The sequence below is a fragment of the Nicrophorus vespilloides genome, unplaced genomic scaffold, assembly GCF_001412225.1.
Source record: "Nicrophorus vespilloides isolate i.1.1-1 unplaced genomic scaffold, Nicve_v1.0, whole genome shotgun sequence".
Lineage (NCBI taxonomy): Eukaryota > Metazoa > Arthropoda > Insecta > Coleoptera > Silphidae > Nicrophorus > Nicrophorus vespilloides.
Genome location: NW_017095789.1, coordinates 322,634 through 342,592, shown reverse-complemented (window position 1 = coordinate 342,592; position 19,959 = coordinate 322,634). Strand labels below are relative to the sequence as shown.

Here is a 19,959-nt window from a genome sequence, read left to right as displayed (position 1 = left end):
AAACACTGCTTTTTCGAGCATTTTCTCAAGTTTGAACACAAATTACAGCCAAACGGCTAAACAACTGTGTATGAAACAACTTCTGACTATTCTTCAAATATAAGTACGATTTTTTCAGTATTTAATACCCTTAATTTAAGAGTCTTAAACTATTCACCAATTTGATGGAAATATGTAAAGAAAAGATTTCAGTCTTATACAAAACATACAAAATAAAATCTACTAAAAGTGAATAAAACTGTTTCTCAATGCAAAACACTTCATACTTAAACTATATTACAATTTATTCAACATTCAACTTTTAACAAATAGCAAGAGAGAAAGAAAGTTTTATTTATTTAAATATTCTCATTGAACTAATACTGGTATCTTCTCGTACAGGAAGAACGTTCTCCAAATATCGTCCTCCGATGTTACCACACGGACTATAACTTGCAACCACAATGTGAGTATGTTCGAAAGAGACAAAACCGACGCCGATCTCTTTGGAATCCTTCCAAATCATTTGCGTGAAGTTTTTGCATTTTGACGAAGGATCCGGCTCTTGCGTGAAATCGTAGTTTGATATTTCGTTGTACCATTCTCGTAGTGGTTCGTTCGGATTGAGGAGAGTGTCCGGTAAACTGTTGGCCATGTAGATGTTCTCTCCATATTTCTGGTTGCTGCTTGCTTGCTCGACGGTCGTGCCCTCCATTAGGCAGTTTGCGTGGGTCTGACTTATTTTACAAATGTTTCTGCTCAACTTCAAAGGCTCAACTCCATGCCTATATCTATATTCATTGTGGATTTTCAAAAATTCTTTTATAAACACAGGATTTGCAGCGGCTACTTTCATTTTATAATTAAACAAACTTTGTTATTACATTCTTCTAGTTTCTTCTCTTCATTTGTATATACGATTGTAACTTGAAATGTGAAAAAAAAAATAATTACGTGACATACACTGTCATATGATATGAAGGTTAGGTAGATATTTGTAGAATTCATGTCATCACGAAAGTTAAAGAAGTTGCGGCGAGAATAGCATTTGGATTGGATTCATTTGCCGATTTGGTTTTGCTTAATATTAAAAAAAAATTGTTTATATATGAAATAATTAATACCTTCTTACCTTATAATTTCTTACTAATAATATAAATGTAAAGCAAGTGTAAACATAGCACTTATTCAACTTGGGGAAATCTTCATAAGTAATTTATAATAATTAAAGTAACTACTACATAAAAATTTGTATAATAGTATTCAAATTGCAACGTGATGTAACACATTTTATATATAGACACCGCTTATATAACTGAAAATTTATATTCATGATTTTTGGAAATGTAAATAAAAGCCATTAAAAATTGAAATGTTCTTGTTTGTTTCAATTTAATTCTATAAAATCCCTAAATAATTCAACACAATTATTGCATACACGCTTAAACATAATCGAAACACACATTACATATTTGATAGATGCTAGGATTAATGTATGGTATTAAAACTTTAAATACTAGTAAACTGCAGTTTTGCATTTATGTAAAATCAGCAATATTAATAATCTGTATATAAATAATACGGTATTATTAGTTTTTTAATTAACAAATTGGCGTAAATTATTTACTTATCAAATATGTGTCATCTTTTTCATGTCCATACAAGGATTGGTTTGTATTTGTAGCTAATTATGAACATATGAACATATATAAAATTCTCTTGTATTACATTCTGTTTCATCCTCTCATGTTCTGTCCTGGTGAGTTCTGTTTGGTCCGATCATTCCAATTATATCCATTAGTTCTTACGGGAAGAATTGTTTCGGTTTTAGAAAAGTCTTTAAGAATTAAATCGTTCTTTGTTAACTACGAAAGTGAAAGAAAAAAATGTACAGTCAGCTAAACTTGTTAACATATTATTCAGTCCCTAAATCACTCGGGATTCTTTAAAACTAGTGAGATACACAAATAAATTTGTTCCACGTAAATGTTTAGAAAAATTAATGTAATTTCAATAGATTGGTTTCTGTTAATAGAGCTGTCGTGTCGACCACGTGAATTACTCAATGTTACATAGTTCACGTGATCAGATTGCCCTTTAGGTATATCTCTAAAAATAAAATGAATGAAAGTATATATTAAATCGTGCATCTTTGTTTATTATATAATTGTAAACATTTTAACTCATTCATCAAATAATAGTATCACAACAGTATATAGAAGTGCATCTTTCAATATTGTTTGCCCCATGCTGTAAATACATTTTCATTTCAAGCGAATCCGTGAAAGAAAACATATTGATTCTAAGGCGAATGGACATGGTATTATGTAGATAGATTGAAAGTTTATTGAGAATAGCAAAAAATCTGAAGCCGGATACTATTATAAATATACTATCGTGTAGCTTCATTAAAAACAACAATTTTCAGCAAAACTTATATTAAAAAAAATACTTATCTGAAAAACATATCATATTTATTATTTCCTATAGAACCGAAAATGTTTATTAGCAAAATATTATTATTGTAGCAAAAAAACACTAAGTAAATTTATTATTATATAACTTCTTCAAATCCTTCCAGCATACAAAAAATGTAGATAAGCAATAAATTGTTATGTACTTTATTTAGTTAGAAGATTTCTTGATTTGCATACATTGTGTTTTTAATTTGTTGTAAAATAAATATAAATTAAATAAATTGAGTATTGTTTTGTTCAATTTTTATAATAAATCTAATTGTTAATTTAATATTTTCAATTTAATTAAAACGCAAACTCTTGGTACAATCTCAATTTTAAAATTTCAAAATATAATTATCTGACCACACATTATCATGGTTTTTACTTTTATCACTATATATCTCCTTATAACAAGTTAGAGCTTTTAGAATTTTGTTCGGGAGTTCGTAAGTCGGGGAATACTACGTATTTCAATACATTTCATATAATGATTTAGTAATTCAAATTGCTAAAGATTTAATTTAAATATGAAATCTGAAACTTTAAATAAGTTTTTCTTGAATAAAATGAAAAGAAAAAAAGGCATAGGTATTTCCGCACAATTTCAAAACATCTTATTTTTAACTCTTATTTCATCTGACCTGACTTAGAAATAATGTACAGTACTTTTATATGAAATCTTGGTTATTATAAAAAAAAAATTGGTGTTTGAGAAGTTCTCGTAAAAGTAAACCCGTGAGCGACGCACACGTTTCTCAACATTCGCTACACATTTTTTTTCAATCGTTAATAATCATTTCAGTTTTTATTGTATACAAATGTTTTATAAACGAAACAAGTAATCTCATGAAATTCGCACCAAAATTATATCATGATCAATTGAGCAATTACAAACCTGCTAACAAGTAAATATACAATATGGAAGTTTCTACAAAATTAGTATTTAATTTTTTGCACGATCAATCAAAAAATATTTCCAGATATTTCAATCAACTCACAAACTAATAACATATTTTTTCACGTCGCTATTTGCATGTTGCTAAACATTTCTTTCAACACAAAATAACGCTTCGTTATTTTCGATCCCAAATATTTAATTTAAATATATTTTATTAATCTATAATTAATAAAACGTTTTTTTTTATATTGCGAGTTTATAATTAATATTTTTTTTATTGCTAGTTTACATTATTTTAAATAAGACATCATAAACTATGTCACGACTAAATGTATAATATTCATGTATGTTTGTATTCAATTCAGAAGTTTGTAATCGTTCTGGAAGCGCGCATGTGAAGAAGCCTGACTGCACGGGTTTCTGGATAAAGACCAGTTGGAGCGCAACTGCTTCTCGCAGTATTCCTGTGAAACGAGAACGAGTCCCGGCACCCCCCCGACTACCACTCACGAAATCGCGGCAACTGCAAATTGTTGATCCTGGAAAAATCGATTAGTTTCGTAAAAATATGAAGACAGTTATATAAATAATGTAAGTTTCCTTCATCCTTCAGTTTCAGATTATATTCTATGAATATAATCATCACAAGTGTTTATTGTTTACGTGTGTTGCTTAATTTTAGAAATGCGTTACATCATTTGTAATACTGAATTTACAATATCAATAAATACTTAAATTCCAATCATTTGTCATCTTATTAAAGACAGAAAAAGTTTCACCAATATACAAAATATCTGATTGTAATAACTTAATTTATAAGATATAAACACATACATTTTAATTTATTTTCTAATTAATTTTACCACAATCAACAATATAGTTAAAATTATGTTATCAAAATGAATATTTGTAAGTTTCAAATCGTATTCAGTTCTGTATTTACGAAAAAACTAATGGCAATATTTACTTGTAGTAAGTTTATCAAACTTCTCAGTATAAATTATGCATATTTATCTAGTTTACTGAATACATTATATAAGTTTAAATATTATTATTTTACATCAATTATAAGTAAATATTATTATTATTATTATTATCATGTACTAATTAATATTAATATTTTTTACATCTTTCTACTGGGAATATATGTCCTTCTGTCTCTATTATTAGATGTAAATAATGAAATAAGGAATCCGCAGCAAATAAGCAGGCAGCAGTTTAAGTGAATTAAATTATTCGGAGAATACTGCAAATTGAGAGTAGTGCTTCAAACTCTCAACTTCTTATTTTACTCAAATTAAAAGTTAACTTAGTTTTAACCCAAAGTAATTTAATTATTTAATTGTAATTGTGATACAATACCAATACAAAAAATATATCAATTTTATTGTTTGTAATGTTCAGTAAAAAAAAGGAAGACAATAAATGTATTTAAGTGGAAAGAGTTTGATCGTATGCTCTTTGGCCCAAATATTAGTACATAAATGAATAATTATTATTTACAATTTTTTTATTGGCCCTAATTTGTCTCAAAGTGCTCTCGACCCAATTATTAAAATCCGGTGTTTTTAATTATACTGAGAATATTGTTAATTACAATTAGTTGGAGGACTAATTGTAACTTGCACGTATTAAATTTCTTGCATGCAATCTATAAATTGCATCTTAAGTAAATATTGTTTTTTGATAAAATTGAAACATTTACGATTATTGCTCGAAGCACTAATATATATATTTTTTTTTAATATAAAGTAAAAATATTTAATAAAATTTCTTGAACAAGAATTCGTTTAATTTTCATCGATGTGACCCAATTTTTAGTAAATCATAAAAGTTGTACGTAAGGAAAATATGAATATGAAATGTACACTGGATACTTTCAGCAATTTATATTTTTATATGGTTGTACATGGCAATATCATAAAAAGGAACAAAAATGCATTTCATATTAGAAAGTTTATATTAGGGTACGGGACAACTGGACGATTGTTAACTGGGTTTTATATGTTAATAATAGATTATTTCATATGTTTTGTACATTTATTATGCATATCGTTTAATAAAACAATATCAAGCAGGAAGACTGCGGCCAATAAACCTTCGTTTCGTTTTTTTTAAACCAATTCTGATACGTGTGCTTTCTTTTAAATAATCAACATCTCGTGACTCTCAACCGGTGGTAATCGCAAGCCCGACACCGAAATACCGTCAATCACATTCCCAACTGTATCGAAATCCCGACAACCATAATCCTGTCTATATCAAAATCCCGACTATATTAAAATCCCGACAACCATGATTCCGACTGTATCAAAATCCCGATTATATCGAAAATGTCTTTTAAATTGTTATTAATATTAAATAACAACAATTAATAATCCAATTGTATTTGAGATTATTTCATAATGTTAAGGTTTATTATGAATAATTCAACAAAATCAAATAAATTAATAATAATTTATTGTTATTAAGTGTAGCACAAGGTGACTATACTTCGAAATAATTTAAAAATATTATTGTAAAAATTTTCGATATATTTGATACAGTCGGGATTATGGTTGTCGAGATTTTGATATAATGTGGATTTCGAATGTCGGGATTTCAATAGACGGTCTTTCGGTTGTCGGGCTTGCGATATAGACACACCCTCAACGGCTTTCTTGTCTTTATGGAAATAAAAATGTAAAATATGTTGAAAATATTCGAATTTGCACTCCTGTTAAAATTGACCCTAAATTAACAGCTGCAAACAAAGGAAGCTAAAGGTGACATCTTTCAACCCACGTTCAGTTTCAAATCTGCATTATTCATCTAAGTATTAAAATTAATGAATATAATTAAATCTATAAGTAAATACATTTATAATATAAATATTTATAAAACAAAATATAGTTAAAAACTGTAAAATCTGATAAATGATTGATCGAGTCTGTTTTCAACACTTACTGTTTTTTTTAATTCGAAATTCCATCACCGTGTACTGAATAATGAACTTTGACCCATAGCAGGGGTTTTCTGTGATGGAATTTTACAGCGAATGTTGACGATCGTTCGTTTCAATTCCAAAAATCATTTATCTTTTTATATTGTTTGAGTTCTATGAATATTGAAAATAAATCAATAGTTAGATGCAATTGCAACAAGATCAATTAATATATTTCAATGAGAATCTATTAATATATAAAGATATATAATTTGGTCAAAATTATATAATAATTATTGCATTATTATAAAAACAAAACAAATTTCGTTGGAAAGAGCAAAAAGTAAATGTATTTTTATAATTTTAAAGTTAATTTTCTATTTCGATACCCGATAAAATCCTGATCCAATGTTAGTAGCAGCAACTGAAGTGCTTAATTTGAAACGTGAACGACATGAGATTACGTAATTGCTTTAGTTAACCCAGGGGCATTACCAATTAACCAACTTTATTTGTTGTATTAATCTAATTTGTAGAGGCAACGCTTGTTATCACTATGTAACTGTTTAATCGATAAGAAACAAAAATATAAAACCTTGTACGAGAACTAGATTTCAGGTAAAAAATGCACCAGTTGGTGTTTGGAAGATGCTGCCTTGTTATAAATAGTGCAACTATGTCGCAACTCGTGTTTTAAATAGAAATCATTGATAAAATACAGACAGGCGAATATTGAATCTTATGCAATGCGCAAATAAACGGTTAAATTATTATAATTTATATATGTTTCAATTATTATAATTTCCCTTAATAATAATTGGTTACTTTCCATTTCAATTAGCTTTAATTAATAAATTATTAAAAAGTATTAATAACATTCAAATTGAAATTACAGTAATATAATATAAACTTATATGATTTAGAAATAACACGTTGTAGAAAATAAATGCATTGCGCAACATCCGTAATTGTGTTTCAGATATTGTATTTCCACGTCCGAGAGGCATGTTTGCAACAGTTGTGCAGAATTGATGGATTGAAGTAATAATGAAATAGATGACTTTTTTTTTTATTTGCATTACCAATTTCTTTTTTTTTTAAGGAAATATACGAAACAGTGGCGTAGCTACTGCATAGTAAGTAGGGTTTGTAGGTATTCCAACTTAAAACATCGGTTTTTGAGCCTAAACTTAAAATATAAAAATTAAAGAATTATTTTACTAAAAACATAAAAAAGTTGATACAAAATGAAAACTGAAATTAGTTGTAAGGTTTTAGTTTAGTAATTTACAAAAACCACAGAACGTTTAGACAAATACATCTAGCTTATTTCTTTCACTAGCTTCATTAAATTTTTGGACACATATTATCAAGATTCATGAAGAAGCGGCGAAGAAAAACAGCAAATCATAGCTTGCTTTGAAAAAATCATTTCATAAATATCTTCAAGAATCTGTGATCTCCAAGAAGATGTGAATTTAGAGGGTTAATTTGGCAAGTGAGTTTTTTTCTAATTCTGTAAATTTTGTATGTGTAATAGATCCATGTGAGTAATAAAATCATTGCTCCAGTGTTTTTAGATTCGCTGGATCTGCTGCAGCTCATACTTCGTAACGATTCGTGTTTTAGTTTAAAACAATCGCCAAATTATTTACTTTCTTATTGATTATGCCAAACGCACTCTTTTCATGTCCAAATAAGGATTGTTTAAACGGGCAAAGCTACAGGTAATTCATTGTGACGCAGATGAGCGAAGTTTTCTTGCCCAAAAAAGGCGTATTTCAAAACAATCGCCTATTTTATATTTATACCCTACCAAGTATTTGTAAACAGTGTTAGTGTACAAATAAACTAAGGACAACAAGAAGAGAGAAAAGGCCCAATATTTCTAGCTACGCCACTGATATGAGCAAAAATAATTTAAACTAGAATGCATTTATTTGTGAAACTGTTTGATGGATACTATTAAATCACAAATCGGAGATTGTTAATTCCCGTTTAAATATTTAGATGTCGTTTCTTTTGAAGATAATCTAAACATAAACAAAGAAATCTCGAATCGTATTTGGATCATATAAACTAATGATATTTACTTTTATCTAACAAATCAGTATTCGTTTGTTTCATAGAATGTATGCAAAAACATTATAATTAGAAGTATTTCCACATTTTAAATATTTAATTACAGTTTTATATGTTTTTTTATTTATAATAATAAGTACGTCAATAGCCCTTAGTTAAATAGTTATTATTAAATGAAAATCTAAATATTATTATTTCATTTTTTTTTAATAATTACAATACGTCTATAAATAATCTGCATGAAAGATCCGGTCACCTTTCATGCTTACATACATATTTTTATAAGTAAATACACTCAAACCTGTTTTACACGAGTTGAAAATAGCATGGCCCAATAATAATAAATAACACTGTTTGCTAAAAATATATTCGCCACAAAATTATAGCAGATTGTTCATTTGCCGATATAGATTAATCTTCTTGAGTACGTCTGTACGTCTGATCTCTTGTTGAAAAAGCTACGTAATTTAAACAAAACGTGATATTTCATTTCATATATTGCAGAAAATGATGATTATGAATAATGAACAAATCGAGCTTTTCTATTTCTTAAAAAAATGACAACCTTACATTACAATTGATGTGATGAGAACTAGGGTGATAATATAAACATTTGTAAATCTTACTTTAAACTGTGTTTGCATTAAAAAGATACATTCTCATAACGTAACGATGGAAATATCTCGCAAGAGAATTGAGGAAACATTTTACATAAACATAATTCGAGGCTAACGGTAATATATAAAACACTATATAAATTTGCTGATTACTAAACATATAATCTGTTTGATTACAATACATATTTTTGTTATTATAATAAATATTATTATGTAATTAAATTTTGTGGATCATCTATAACGATTTGTTTAGTTAATTATGTCCTATATGTTTTGAATATAAATGTTTCACATTTAACTAGTGAAAATAAAACCTTTAGGCTGTAATTTTGCCTTGCATAATCAAAGTGTTAAATTGCCTGGACTAAACGACCGTTTACAACATCAGAGATTGGGCGACGGGAAGGAAACTATGTCCTTTTAAGCTTGTTCAAATTTGGAACTGTAACGCTACATTTGATCATCCTCATTTACTTTACATTTGATCATTTATTTTTACTGTTCTAACATGTGTTAACCCATATACTCTACCAAATTGTTTCCGTTCTATTTGAGTTCCATTATATTTGACACGAACACAAATTCAAGTACTATACAACGAATTTCGAAGGTTATACAAGTATTTAGAGATGACACAATTCTGCATTATTTACTTTTGTGTTTCAATTTAAGAATTTGAAATTGACATGCATACAATAGTTTTCAAATGAATTTTTAACATATATTTTTATAGCGACAACAAAAATGTATTTCCATTTCTTATAGTTTTTATAAGCAACTTTTTGGAGAAAATACACTGTATTTGTATTCCATCTTAAGCGATAAACTGAGATCGAAAACATTTTCCTTTAGATGTCGTAAAACGCGTTGTTGTAAATAACCTTCCAGCATAAGATATATGTGTTTCCCTTAGTTTCGCCCTATAATAAAAATAACTTTCTCAGAAGACTTGTAATTAAATTGTCGTGAACACCTTCTCAATATTGTTCTATTTTAAGGAATAATTCTTATAATTACGTATCAAATTAATTGTTATTTGTATTACTTCATTACTTTTGACACATACATTTTTATTATAATAATTGTATCTTATTAGTTCTTGTAATTTACATTTACTAATCGAGGATTTCCAGACTAATCGAGGATTTTAAAACCTAATAAAAATAAAATTTAGTTTGTTTCGAAATTTTCAAACGAGGTTTTCTCATTTGAGCGTGACATATTTAGTCCAACGTTTTTCAATATTTGATTCGATTCTAAATTCAGTGCATAGTGGTATGCTTTATTGGTTTCATTAATGAATTCAGTAGTTTGGTTCGAAATTTTCAAACTATACTGAATCCGGACTGATCAAAGCCTCACTATGCGAGATAATCATTGGAGCGTGACGAATTTAATTTAGTACAACGCTTTTCAATTTCTATAAAATTTTCATGAGAATAGGATAAAATATAGGATATGTGCAGTTCGTGAGATGTGAGATGATGCATTATTCTGATTTTATTTAGAATACGATGTAAAATGCATATTTTTGACTTTCCATTTACTAATATTGAAATAAAAGAAATTTTCATATTAACTATAAATTATAACTTTTTTTTATAACACATATATAATTCACTATTATTATGGAAGTATAAGAAATTCTGTATGCAATTACCCATTAAATACTTTACTACAAATGAAACACCAATAATATTATTGATTCATTAATATTATTGGTGTTTCATTTGTTAACGAACGTTAATAGGATTACTTATGTCCCTATAAAATAAATGAAATAATGATCTGTTGAAGATCTTAATTAGACTGATGCCAATTATGACGTCAAAATATCATAATTATAAATAAATTGCATTATTTAATGACAAAAGAACTACTAAACGATACATTCATAAAATGTTTATTTTTCGTTAATTTTTATTTTTTCAACTTTGAACGCGAAGTACAGCCAAATGGATGAAGCCATAGCAAATTATTAATACTTGCTAGATTTCCCAAACATCCAGCAATTCATTCAATCTAATATAGATTACGAGAAAAACACTAAAATGTGAAAACATTGCTTTTTTTCAACTTTGAACGCTGTAATTCGCGCCAAAAGAAAATTGTTCACATGGAAAAGCAATTACAGTGGGACTTCACTTAACGAGTTTAATCCGAGTTTAATTTTATAGTGAAACATATTCAAAAATACACATAATATGTATATACAAGTTTTATAAATGATGTAGGAGGCGCGCAATCCGGGACTTTTCTTCTCATCGTTACTCGTTATGCGAAACGTCGCGTAGTCGTTAAGCTAAGTTTTCTTACAATTCATTTTGCTCATTAAGCGAAATGCTCGTTAAGCGAGGTTCCACTGTACATATTGAAATCATACACAATTTCAAGTATATTCGTTCTAAATCTAAATGCAGTGCATAATGAACGCAATTAGAGGAACTCTAATAGTGTGGCATGAACTTTGCTTCATTGGTTTCATTATTGGATTCAGTAGTTTGGTAATTATGTAGCGAAGATCATATGTGCGAAACGTTTGAGACGTTTTCTGAAGAAATTGCATCCGGCGCAGACCTGAATAGCTTTCCCGCTGTAATTGATGAATACTATTAAATCGATATAAAGTCCTACTTTTCTGTCTCACTATTTTCATCACAAATATTCAATAGATATTTTTTTCCTAACATTTGTAACTGTAATCCAACTAATAATTTACGTTTACATTTTACACAAATGATGATCACATTTCCAAAACGCAATGATTACATATTAATTGATCCGCAAAATACAGGTGTTAAAAGGATATTGGTATCGACAAAATAAAACTAAAGCTAAGCTCCAAGATGAGAAATTAATTTAATACGAAGGCTTGTAATATTCTAGAATTATCTGACCATGCGTATAATGGTTTAGTGGATTCTTCATTAAAATATGCACGCAAAGAATATAATAAAACAGATTTAATATCGGTTTATTAACCACCAAAGTTTAAGAAGTACGTCAAACAAATTACATTTAAAATCGTAATTAAAATTTTTAATTGTTTACTTTTATAAAATGCAATCAACTTATAACTTCTATTTATATTACTTTTTTATAGAAATATTTTCCTTGAGAATTTAGTAGAAAATTGTAATGCAAAAATTGCTAAATATTAAATTAGTTTTCAAATTAATATTTGGGACAAGTTAGTTCGCAATTATTATAATACGACTTTGTCCATATGCGCATCCTATCCGAGTTACCATTCATAAGTTTAAAGTGTATCAGTTGTTTGAAAATATCGATTTACACCCATCTGCACTTTCAATGAAGAACTAACCATTCAGATGTACTAAACTCTAAATTTGAAAGCCTTTATTATATAAGTCGCTATGAATGGCAATAAAAAAAATGTATACATATTTCCTTACATATGATTCTTTCTATCTTATAAATTTACAACTCTCCCAGTTCATATATTAACACATCTATAATATATTTTTTTTATTATGTCATATTTAATTTTCAATCTTATTCCTGCGAACATTAATTAAATCTAATAGCGGTAGACATTTGGTTTTTGGTAAACTTCCCGATGGAAGTTTTTACCATTATATTCTTCTGTAATTTGTTAGTTGGCTGCCGACTTGAAGGTTAATTTTAGTATATTGATGCTCTGCGATTCCACTATTCCCTTTGTCTGTGTATCTGCTGCTATCCTTAACACTGTCTTTGGCTGAAGGTCCATATGATGTGAACCTCTTTCATTTGACTGTCCATTCTTGATGGTAGCGTGTAAATATTGATGTTTAACATTAATGATCTGTAGTATAAAAATTCAGTTTAAAATTAATTTTCGTATACAATATCATTATAGCGATGTTTCTTTGTAAATTAAATTAAATTTTAATATTTTTGTTTACTTTTTTCAGAAACATCAGGATGAATGACACTCTATGCAAATTAATGTACCAAGGATTTAATGATACCGAAGGTAAAGTGCTTTTTTAATAATTCAGAATTTACATGGAATGAAACTCAACAACACTTGTTCGTACAAATTATACATATTTTATATTATTTTCTCTCGTACATTTTGTGCAGTTATAAGCGAATCAAGAGGAGAATACAATATTTGTAGAATTCTCATAGATAAAACAATAGTCTATTTATAAAATCCTGGCTCGTTGATATAATAAATCATTTAGTATAAATATTTTAGAAACTCTGCGGTTTATAGTCTCAACATTTCTATTCATTTTGAAACAAAATATAGGTAATGATTTTCACTTTTCTTTTAATACCGACAAATGTTAAAGGTTTCATGCTTTATCACTGTAATATACAGATTAGTATACTTTTGAATACTTAAAATTACAGGATTAAGAATATAATTTATTAAAATTGACAATATAGTAAAACGCATATTATCTTTTCGTTTCGTAAAGATACAAAAGCGCATTTATAATCATTTTAAAAGGTAATCTGTAATTTTTGATTTGTTTTCTTGTAATTTTTTTTAACAAAACGGCAGATTTGCATAGACAATTTTATTGTATATCTTATAAAATAAGTATACACTAAGATAGAAAATAATTGGATACTTTCTCTAGTTTCCAAACTTTAATAATATCAAATTTTGATAATAATATTTATTTCAATGAAGTATTGTTCCATAATGTTTAATATAGAAAAAGAAAATAAGTATGTTGATGAGTGGAAAGGACTACTTTTTTTATTATTTGAATTCTTACAAAATCAATCAATATATAATTTTCATTACAAATGTATCATCCTTTTATAATACCAGATAATACGTTTGTACACAGGAATTGTTATAAGCATAATCAGACATCAAATAAATTATATATGCGAATTCAGACGAACATCAAAGTGTGCACTGTAAGAATATGTCATTTAAATCCTCCTGCGGGAACGTCTCCTCCTGCGGCTGCCGGAACGCCTCCTGCTCCTTCTCCTGCGTCGATGTCCGCTTCTGCTCCGTCTGCGACGTCCTTTCATCTCCCTTATGCCGCTAACCTTCTTCAGCTTGTTGAGGACTTCTCCCAATTGATACTTGCCGCGATTCTTCTTGATAGCCCCGAACGCGACGCCCTTCTGAAGAGTTCCACGCAAGTACCGCTTGTACTCTTTCTCAGGGACATCATATTCATTTTCGATGAAGTCTGTGATGGCCTTCACCGTCGATCCCTGCGTGTCACGAAGTTCGGATATTGCTGATAGCACAAGTAATGCCGTATTGTTCTTGTTGTCACTGGACATTTTGGTACTTTTAACAAATCCCCGATCGAAAGAAAATTATTAGATCGCACTACAAATTTTCCCCATCTATATTTATATTTACATTATTTACTTTGCTATGGCAAAATAATGTTTTGTTTCAACCACAGCCTTCCTTCACAGACTTACTTATTTATTTTTTTTGACAATGTCAAAGTTGAAAGATTGCAATTGCCTTACATTTTTTTACATTTACATTTATAAAATCTTCTCATCACACATATTTCATTTCTAATTCTATTAAATAAATTAAGTTATTATAACAATCACATAAACAAAAATATATAATATAAAAAAATCAACTGTTACAAAAAGCTACAAATCTTTCCGTCGCAAATTAAAAAAGAAATAGTATAGCAAAAGAAAACAGGATTAAGGAAAAGCTTACTTGCAATATCCATTAAAATTTTCAATTTATGTATTGATTAATCTTAAAATTAACTACGCTGAAGAACAAAGAGGAAGTCTAAGATCTTGGTATAGAAATTAATTTCGAATGAAATCGCTTGCAAAGATACTTCATTTCGTATTAATAATAATGTTCATTTCAAGAGTCATACAAAACAAAAACAATATAATTACATATTGATAATACACAAACAACTTAAAAAGAAACGATTTTCGATTTTAATTATTATTTATTTACTATTTTTCTATTGCAATTAGTTTATAAAAAATACATTAACGAACATCAATTATATCAAATTGAATTAATTACATTGTACATGAACAATTGCTTAGTATGATTTCCTAAATTGTACATATAAATATTTAATAAATGATATATGCTTATTGAAAAAAGTTTGGTATGTCAGAGAAAATAAATGTTTGTGATTTAATTCTTTATATTTATTTTTGTTATGATTTCATTTATAAATACGTATTTATTTGTTTATGTAAGACTGATACATAATATTATTTATTATTTACCTTTGAAAGTCATAAATTAACTGAATATTTGTGCGGAATAAACTGAGATATATGGGTATATAGTGTCTGTTTCAGCTCTTACTTGAAGTTCAGTTGTAGAATAGTCTCGTCTTCAGGTAAACTTCTAGCATCGAAACTTGCCCAAACAATTCAAGTGTGCAATGAACAAAATAAAAATAGTTTTATTTGTTTTGACAATGCGCAATTTCAGTAGATATTAAATGGTTAAAATAAAATCAGTACGAAGACGATATTCGTATCTTCCATTTCCTTTTTCTATTGTCGCGAAGCTTTCGAGCGATCTGTTACGTTTCGCAATTGAAACTAATCAAGTATGATGTTTCGTCTTATTTTCAGATTACTGTGGTCCAGCATTCGACAACATGCTTTGCTGGGAACCGACGGCGTCTGGAAACATTTCGTATCAGAAATGTCCTATACACAAAGGGTTCAGCCAGAAGAGTAAGTGAAGAGTAAATAATGGAAATTATAAGATATATTTATAATGATTCGTAGAACATGCATGGCGAAAGTGCAACGAGAATGGCACTTGGTTCAATAATTACAAACCGGAACTGACCGAAAGAGGCTATACTAATTACAGCGGTTGTCTCAAACCATTAGTAATGGAGTTATATAATATGTGTGATCAAATGGGAATGGACACCTGCATGAAGGTGAAACTAGACACGTAAATCCTAATTTGGCGCAAAGTAATTACATCTGTTTTAGGTCGCCGGCATTGCAAGGGAAATTGAAATGGTCGGATTAAGCTTATCGCTTATATTCATAATAGTCGCTTTAATTATATTTTATACGCACAGGTAATAGTAAATAGAGGTAAAAATAGGAAATAATTGTGTAATGATTGTACGACGTTTCAGCATATTGAAAAACAACAGAACGAAAATACACAAAAATTTGTTCATCGCTACCGCAATCCAAGTTGTCGTTAGACTAATAATTTACGTGGATCAACGTCTAGCGTCCAGCTTCATGGAACGTGTAGTAAGTAAAATTTACATTGTCCGATATAACAGTTTATAATTCGATGTAATGTCTAGGCATTCTGTAAAATAACTAAAACTATTAAGCGTATTATAATTGATCGCCATATCTTGGTAATTAATAAATATTACGTAACATATGTAATCGTAAAATAAAAATATTGGACTAGTTTTTTCGAGAAATCTCGGTCGGATATACCGACAAAAACTAATGACTAAAAAAGAATCTCCAGATGCGTGTATAACATACGGGAAAAGGTCTCTTCCTAGAAATATTATTTACAAAGGGAGATCGCATCCACTGAAATGTATTTTATTATTTTTAAGTGAAAAACATGTTTTCAGAAATACATTTTGTTATAGTTAGAAAATATATATAAAATCGGCAAATTAGGCAGGGCGGAAAAATCATTGCAATATATTGCATATATAAATTAGTATTAATTTCCAATTAACTGATAAAACTAATTATTTAATGTTTACTTTATATAATATAGTTTAATCCAATGAAATGTGAAATATGGATTTGTTGATTTATTTAAAATCAAATTATAGGAAACTATAGCATTGTTATCATATTTATAATAATTAACATTCATAAATCTTGTTAACATATCGATTAGACATCGAAAACTTGATTTTTTTCATCATAAAAGAGTAAATGTTTCAGCAATTACAAAAATAATTTGCGCAAATTATGTAAAATGCCTTGATCTGTAATATATATTTTCAAACCTATACAATAAATTAGATCAAATTGCGCTGCGTTCATCATTTAATTATGACTCCATCAAAAGAGACATTTCAAATAATAATAATGTCATTTTCTTCATTATTTTCCAATCTTCGATAGATCAATGATCATTAATTTTGTCCCAGATAGACACCAGCTTTTATTCTCGTGTAAAATGTATAGTATACATAAAAGTACAACGACGGACTATTTCCGCCCTGGATGTTATATTTTTTGTGATTATATTGCATTGATATCTCACATACAATAATTTTTATATAAGATTAACGGAATATACAGATGATACATACTAATTGTCAATTCCTATTATAATTTGCCGATTAATTATCCAATTTATAGCCCATACTGCCAATTAGATTTCCCACATTAAGTCGTCATTATAGAATCAATAATTATATATTTTTTTTTGTATGATTATAAAAATATCTGAAGAAGACGCAAAAGTATGTTGTAGAATACATACAAAAAACAGTAGATTTTTAAATTTATTTATTTTAAATACAATTAGAAAAAGCTTTCGCATTTAAAGAGCATATCTATTGTTGTTCAATATTGTTCACAATCCGTAATGGATTTCGAAATGAATATAATGGATTTATAAAGCTTTCAAATATTTTAAGACTATTTTATTTTCAGGACTATCTCTGCGAGGCTTTTTACATTCTTTTAGAGTTTAGTAAAACGGCCACAATCATGTGGACTTTCATTGAAGGGCTCTACCTTCACAACGCAATAACTTTTACAGTATTTCAAGAGCATTCTTACATAAAAATATACTATTACATGGGCTGGATTGTTCCACAGATACTCACATTTATATGGATCATAGCAATGAACTACGTGGAAACTGATGAGTGAGTATTAATTTCCATGCTATTGGATGTTGATAATTAAAGTTTTTGATACTCAGTGAAGCGTGAAATTGCATTTTAATAAGATTTTGTTAATGACTTCATGTTTTTTTATATGATACAGATGTTGGTATTTGTACAATTTCCTTCCGGTTTACTGGATCCTGGAGGGTCCGAGGAATGCGTTCATCGTGGTAAGATGAACTCTTTATTTGTATATGTATAGTGGATTAGAATTTTCTTTATTTTTCTGTACCAGGTTAATCTATTATTCTTGTTGAATATAATTCGAATATTGGTATTGAAACTCAGGAAGAGCGAACTGGGCGAAATACAACAAATCAGGTATCGTGTGTAGTTAGTGTGTTATTCAGTGATTTTAATTTAATGCATATTTTAGGAAGGCTGTGAGGGCTGCGATATTCCTTGTTCCTCTAATGGGAACATCGAATATCCTATTTCTCATAGACTACAGAACTTTCAAGGATTCCAGGAAATTTGCAATTTGGTCCTACACCACGTACTTTTTAATCTCTTTTCAAGGATTCTTCATCGCTACTCTCTATTGTCTGCTGAATGGAGAGGTGCTCGATACATCAACAATTAATTACAATCCGTCGATTAAAATGATTTTATCTTTCATAGGTCCGAAATGCTGTCAAAAATAGTTTGTCCTTGTACATGTCGTTGAGAAACCATAGACGTCATCACAAGAATTCATCTGTCGAGATGGGAATGCCTGGAATAGATCTTAAGTAAACCAATGTCATGTACTTAGCATAATTCATAGCCATTTTTTTAGAATAAGAAACCACAACAAGTCAACATTTCTTATGAGATCAAGAAATATGAATCATAGTACTGAGTAAGTAAAAAAAATATTGAAACATTAATCATTTTAGCGTTGTTGCTTTGTCGGGCATTATATGTAAAAATTTCTGGCAATTTAAAAAAAGATAAAATAGTTATTTAAGTGATTTATAATAATTTTGTATTTGAACTTCTTGTAAAATATGTAATTAAATCTTATTTTTTTTTTCTAGGACACAAATCTGAAAAGAAACGTTTTTCGTAAACTCTTAAATTATTGTTATAGGATTTTAATAATTATGCTTTTAATAATGAAGATCCTAGTTTTAGCAATTATAGTGATATTTGTCATTCCCAATAGATTGTACAAAATATTTATTATAACAAATGTAATCTACATATATTAAAAATATAGTCGAATATAAATTCTGTGAGAAAATAAGTTTTGTAAATTTCGTAGACTTTAATTAATTTCAATTAATAAAATATAATCTGTCAGCTAAATCAAATCCTTTCATAATTTGAACCTACTTTTACATTGAATTGAAATCAACAATAGTAGTATATTACATAACTTCCCTCTACGTATTTTAAGTAATATATCCTCTTCGGGTTCACCTGTCATTCGTATTTGACAACTTGTGAAAGTTAAACAACGTGGATGAGCGAGCCTCTCAATTCCGGACAAATATAATGTCACTTTTTCATCTCTAAGTGAACAATTTGTATGTATAAAGTATTTCAAATAGTTATAAATATGTAATTTAATTATATCTATTTGGTAGGTATAGGGTCGATAAACTGGGACTAAACTGCATTTAAATTAGTTCCTTTGAAATATGCATCTTTTATTTTAATATGATCAAGCTCTTAAATAATTCCACAAAGAAATTATCAAATTCAAATCTAATCTAAAATTTTTCTTTTAGTTTATTAAAATAGATATTAGTCATAAACATTAAAATAAAAATTATTCTCAACTTGTAGCAGGATCGGCGTTAGTTTTTTTTTATATCCAAAACATTTCCAGCAAAACCTCTCGATAAGCCTTTATTACATTTATAAACTTAAGACATTTAAAAATTACATATTTTACTATATAATAGAATCCAATGAAAACATCTGTAAAACAATCAGTTAATTCAAAATTAAAAACAAAATTAAGCGAAATAATAGCAAGATATCACAAAGGATATAATATATGTAAAAAAAAAGTAATTTAATGCAAAAAAATGCATAATTTACTGTAATAAAAATTTTGATTTAAAAAAAAAACTTAAACACCTATAAAGCTGCATGATTATACAATATTTACTATACGTTAATAATAATGCTTTTTATTTTAAAGGAGCGATAACCTCCG

The 19,959-nt window shown here is 28.2% G+C and overlaps 3 protein-coding genes across 3 annotated transcripts; 1 reads left to right on the top strand and 2 right to left on the bottom strand.

The window, feature by feature from the left end:
- Positions 1-363: 363 nt before the first annotated feature.
- Positions 364-835, bottom strand: LOC108564147 (Golgi-associated plant pathogenesis-related protein 1-like; the record flags this gene model as incomplete). Its single annotated transcript, XM_017923087.1, has 1 exon — positions 364-835. A coding segment is annotated over exon 1 (472 nt), but the record flags the coding sequence as incomplete, so codon positions are not given.
- A 2,955-nt stretch (positions 836-3,790) lies between these two features.
- Positions 3,791-18,858, top strand: LOC108564169 (PDF receptor-like). Its single transcript, XM_017923125.1, has 13 exons — positions 3,791-3,927; positions 12,876-12,937; positions 15,532-15,636; positions 15,691-15,851; positions 15,907-15,998; positions 16,059-16,182; positions 17,572-17,789; positions 17,911-17,980; positions 18,046-18,131; positions 18,187-18,370; positions 18,432-18,541; positions 18,589-18,651; positions 18,830-18,858. Exons 2-13 carry the CDS (start codon positions 12,886-12,888, stop codon positions 18,840-18,842), a joined length of 1,278 nt encoding a protein of 425 aa, XP_017778614.1. The 5' UTR covers positions 3,791-3,927; positions 12,876-12,885; the 3' UTR covers positions 18,843-18,858.
- Positions 13,790-14,313, bottom strand: LOC108564179. Its single transcript, XM_017923135.1, has one exon. The coding sequence runs from the start codon at positions 14,224-14,226 to the stop codon at positions 13,861-13,863; it is 366 nt and encodes a 121-aa protein (XP_017778624.1). The 5' UTR covers positions 14,227-14,313; the 3' UTR covers positions 13,790-13,860.
- Positions 18,859-19,959: the final 1,101 nt, after the last annotated feature.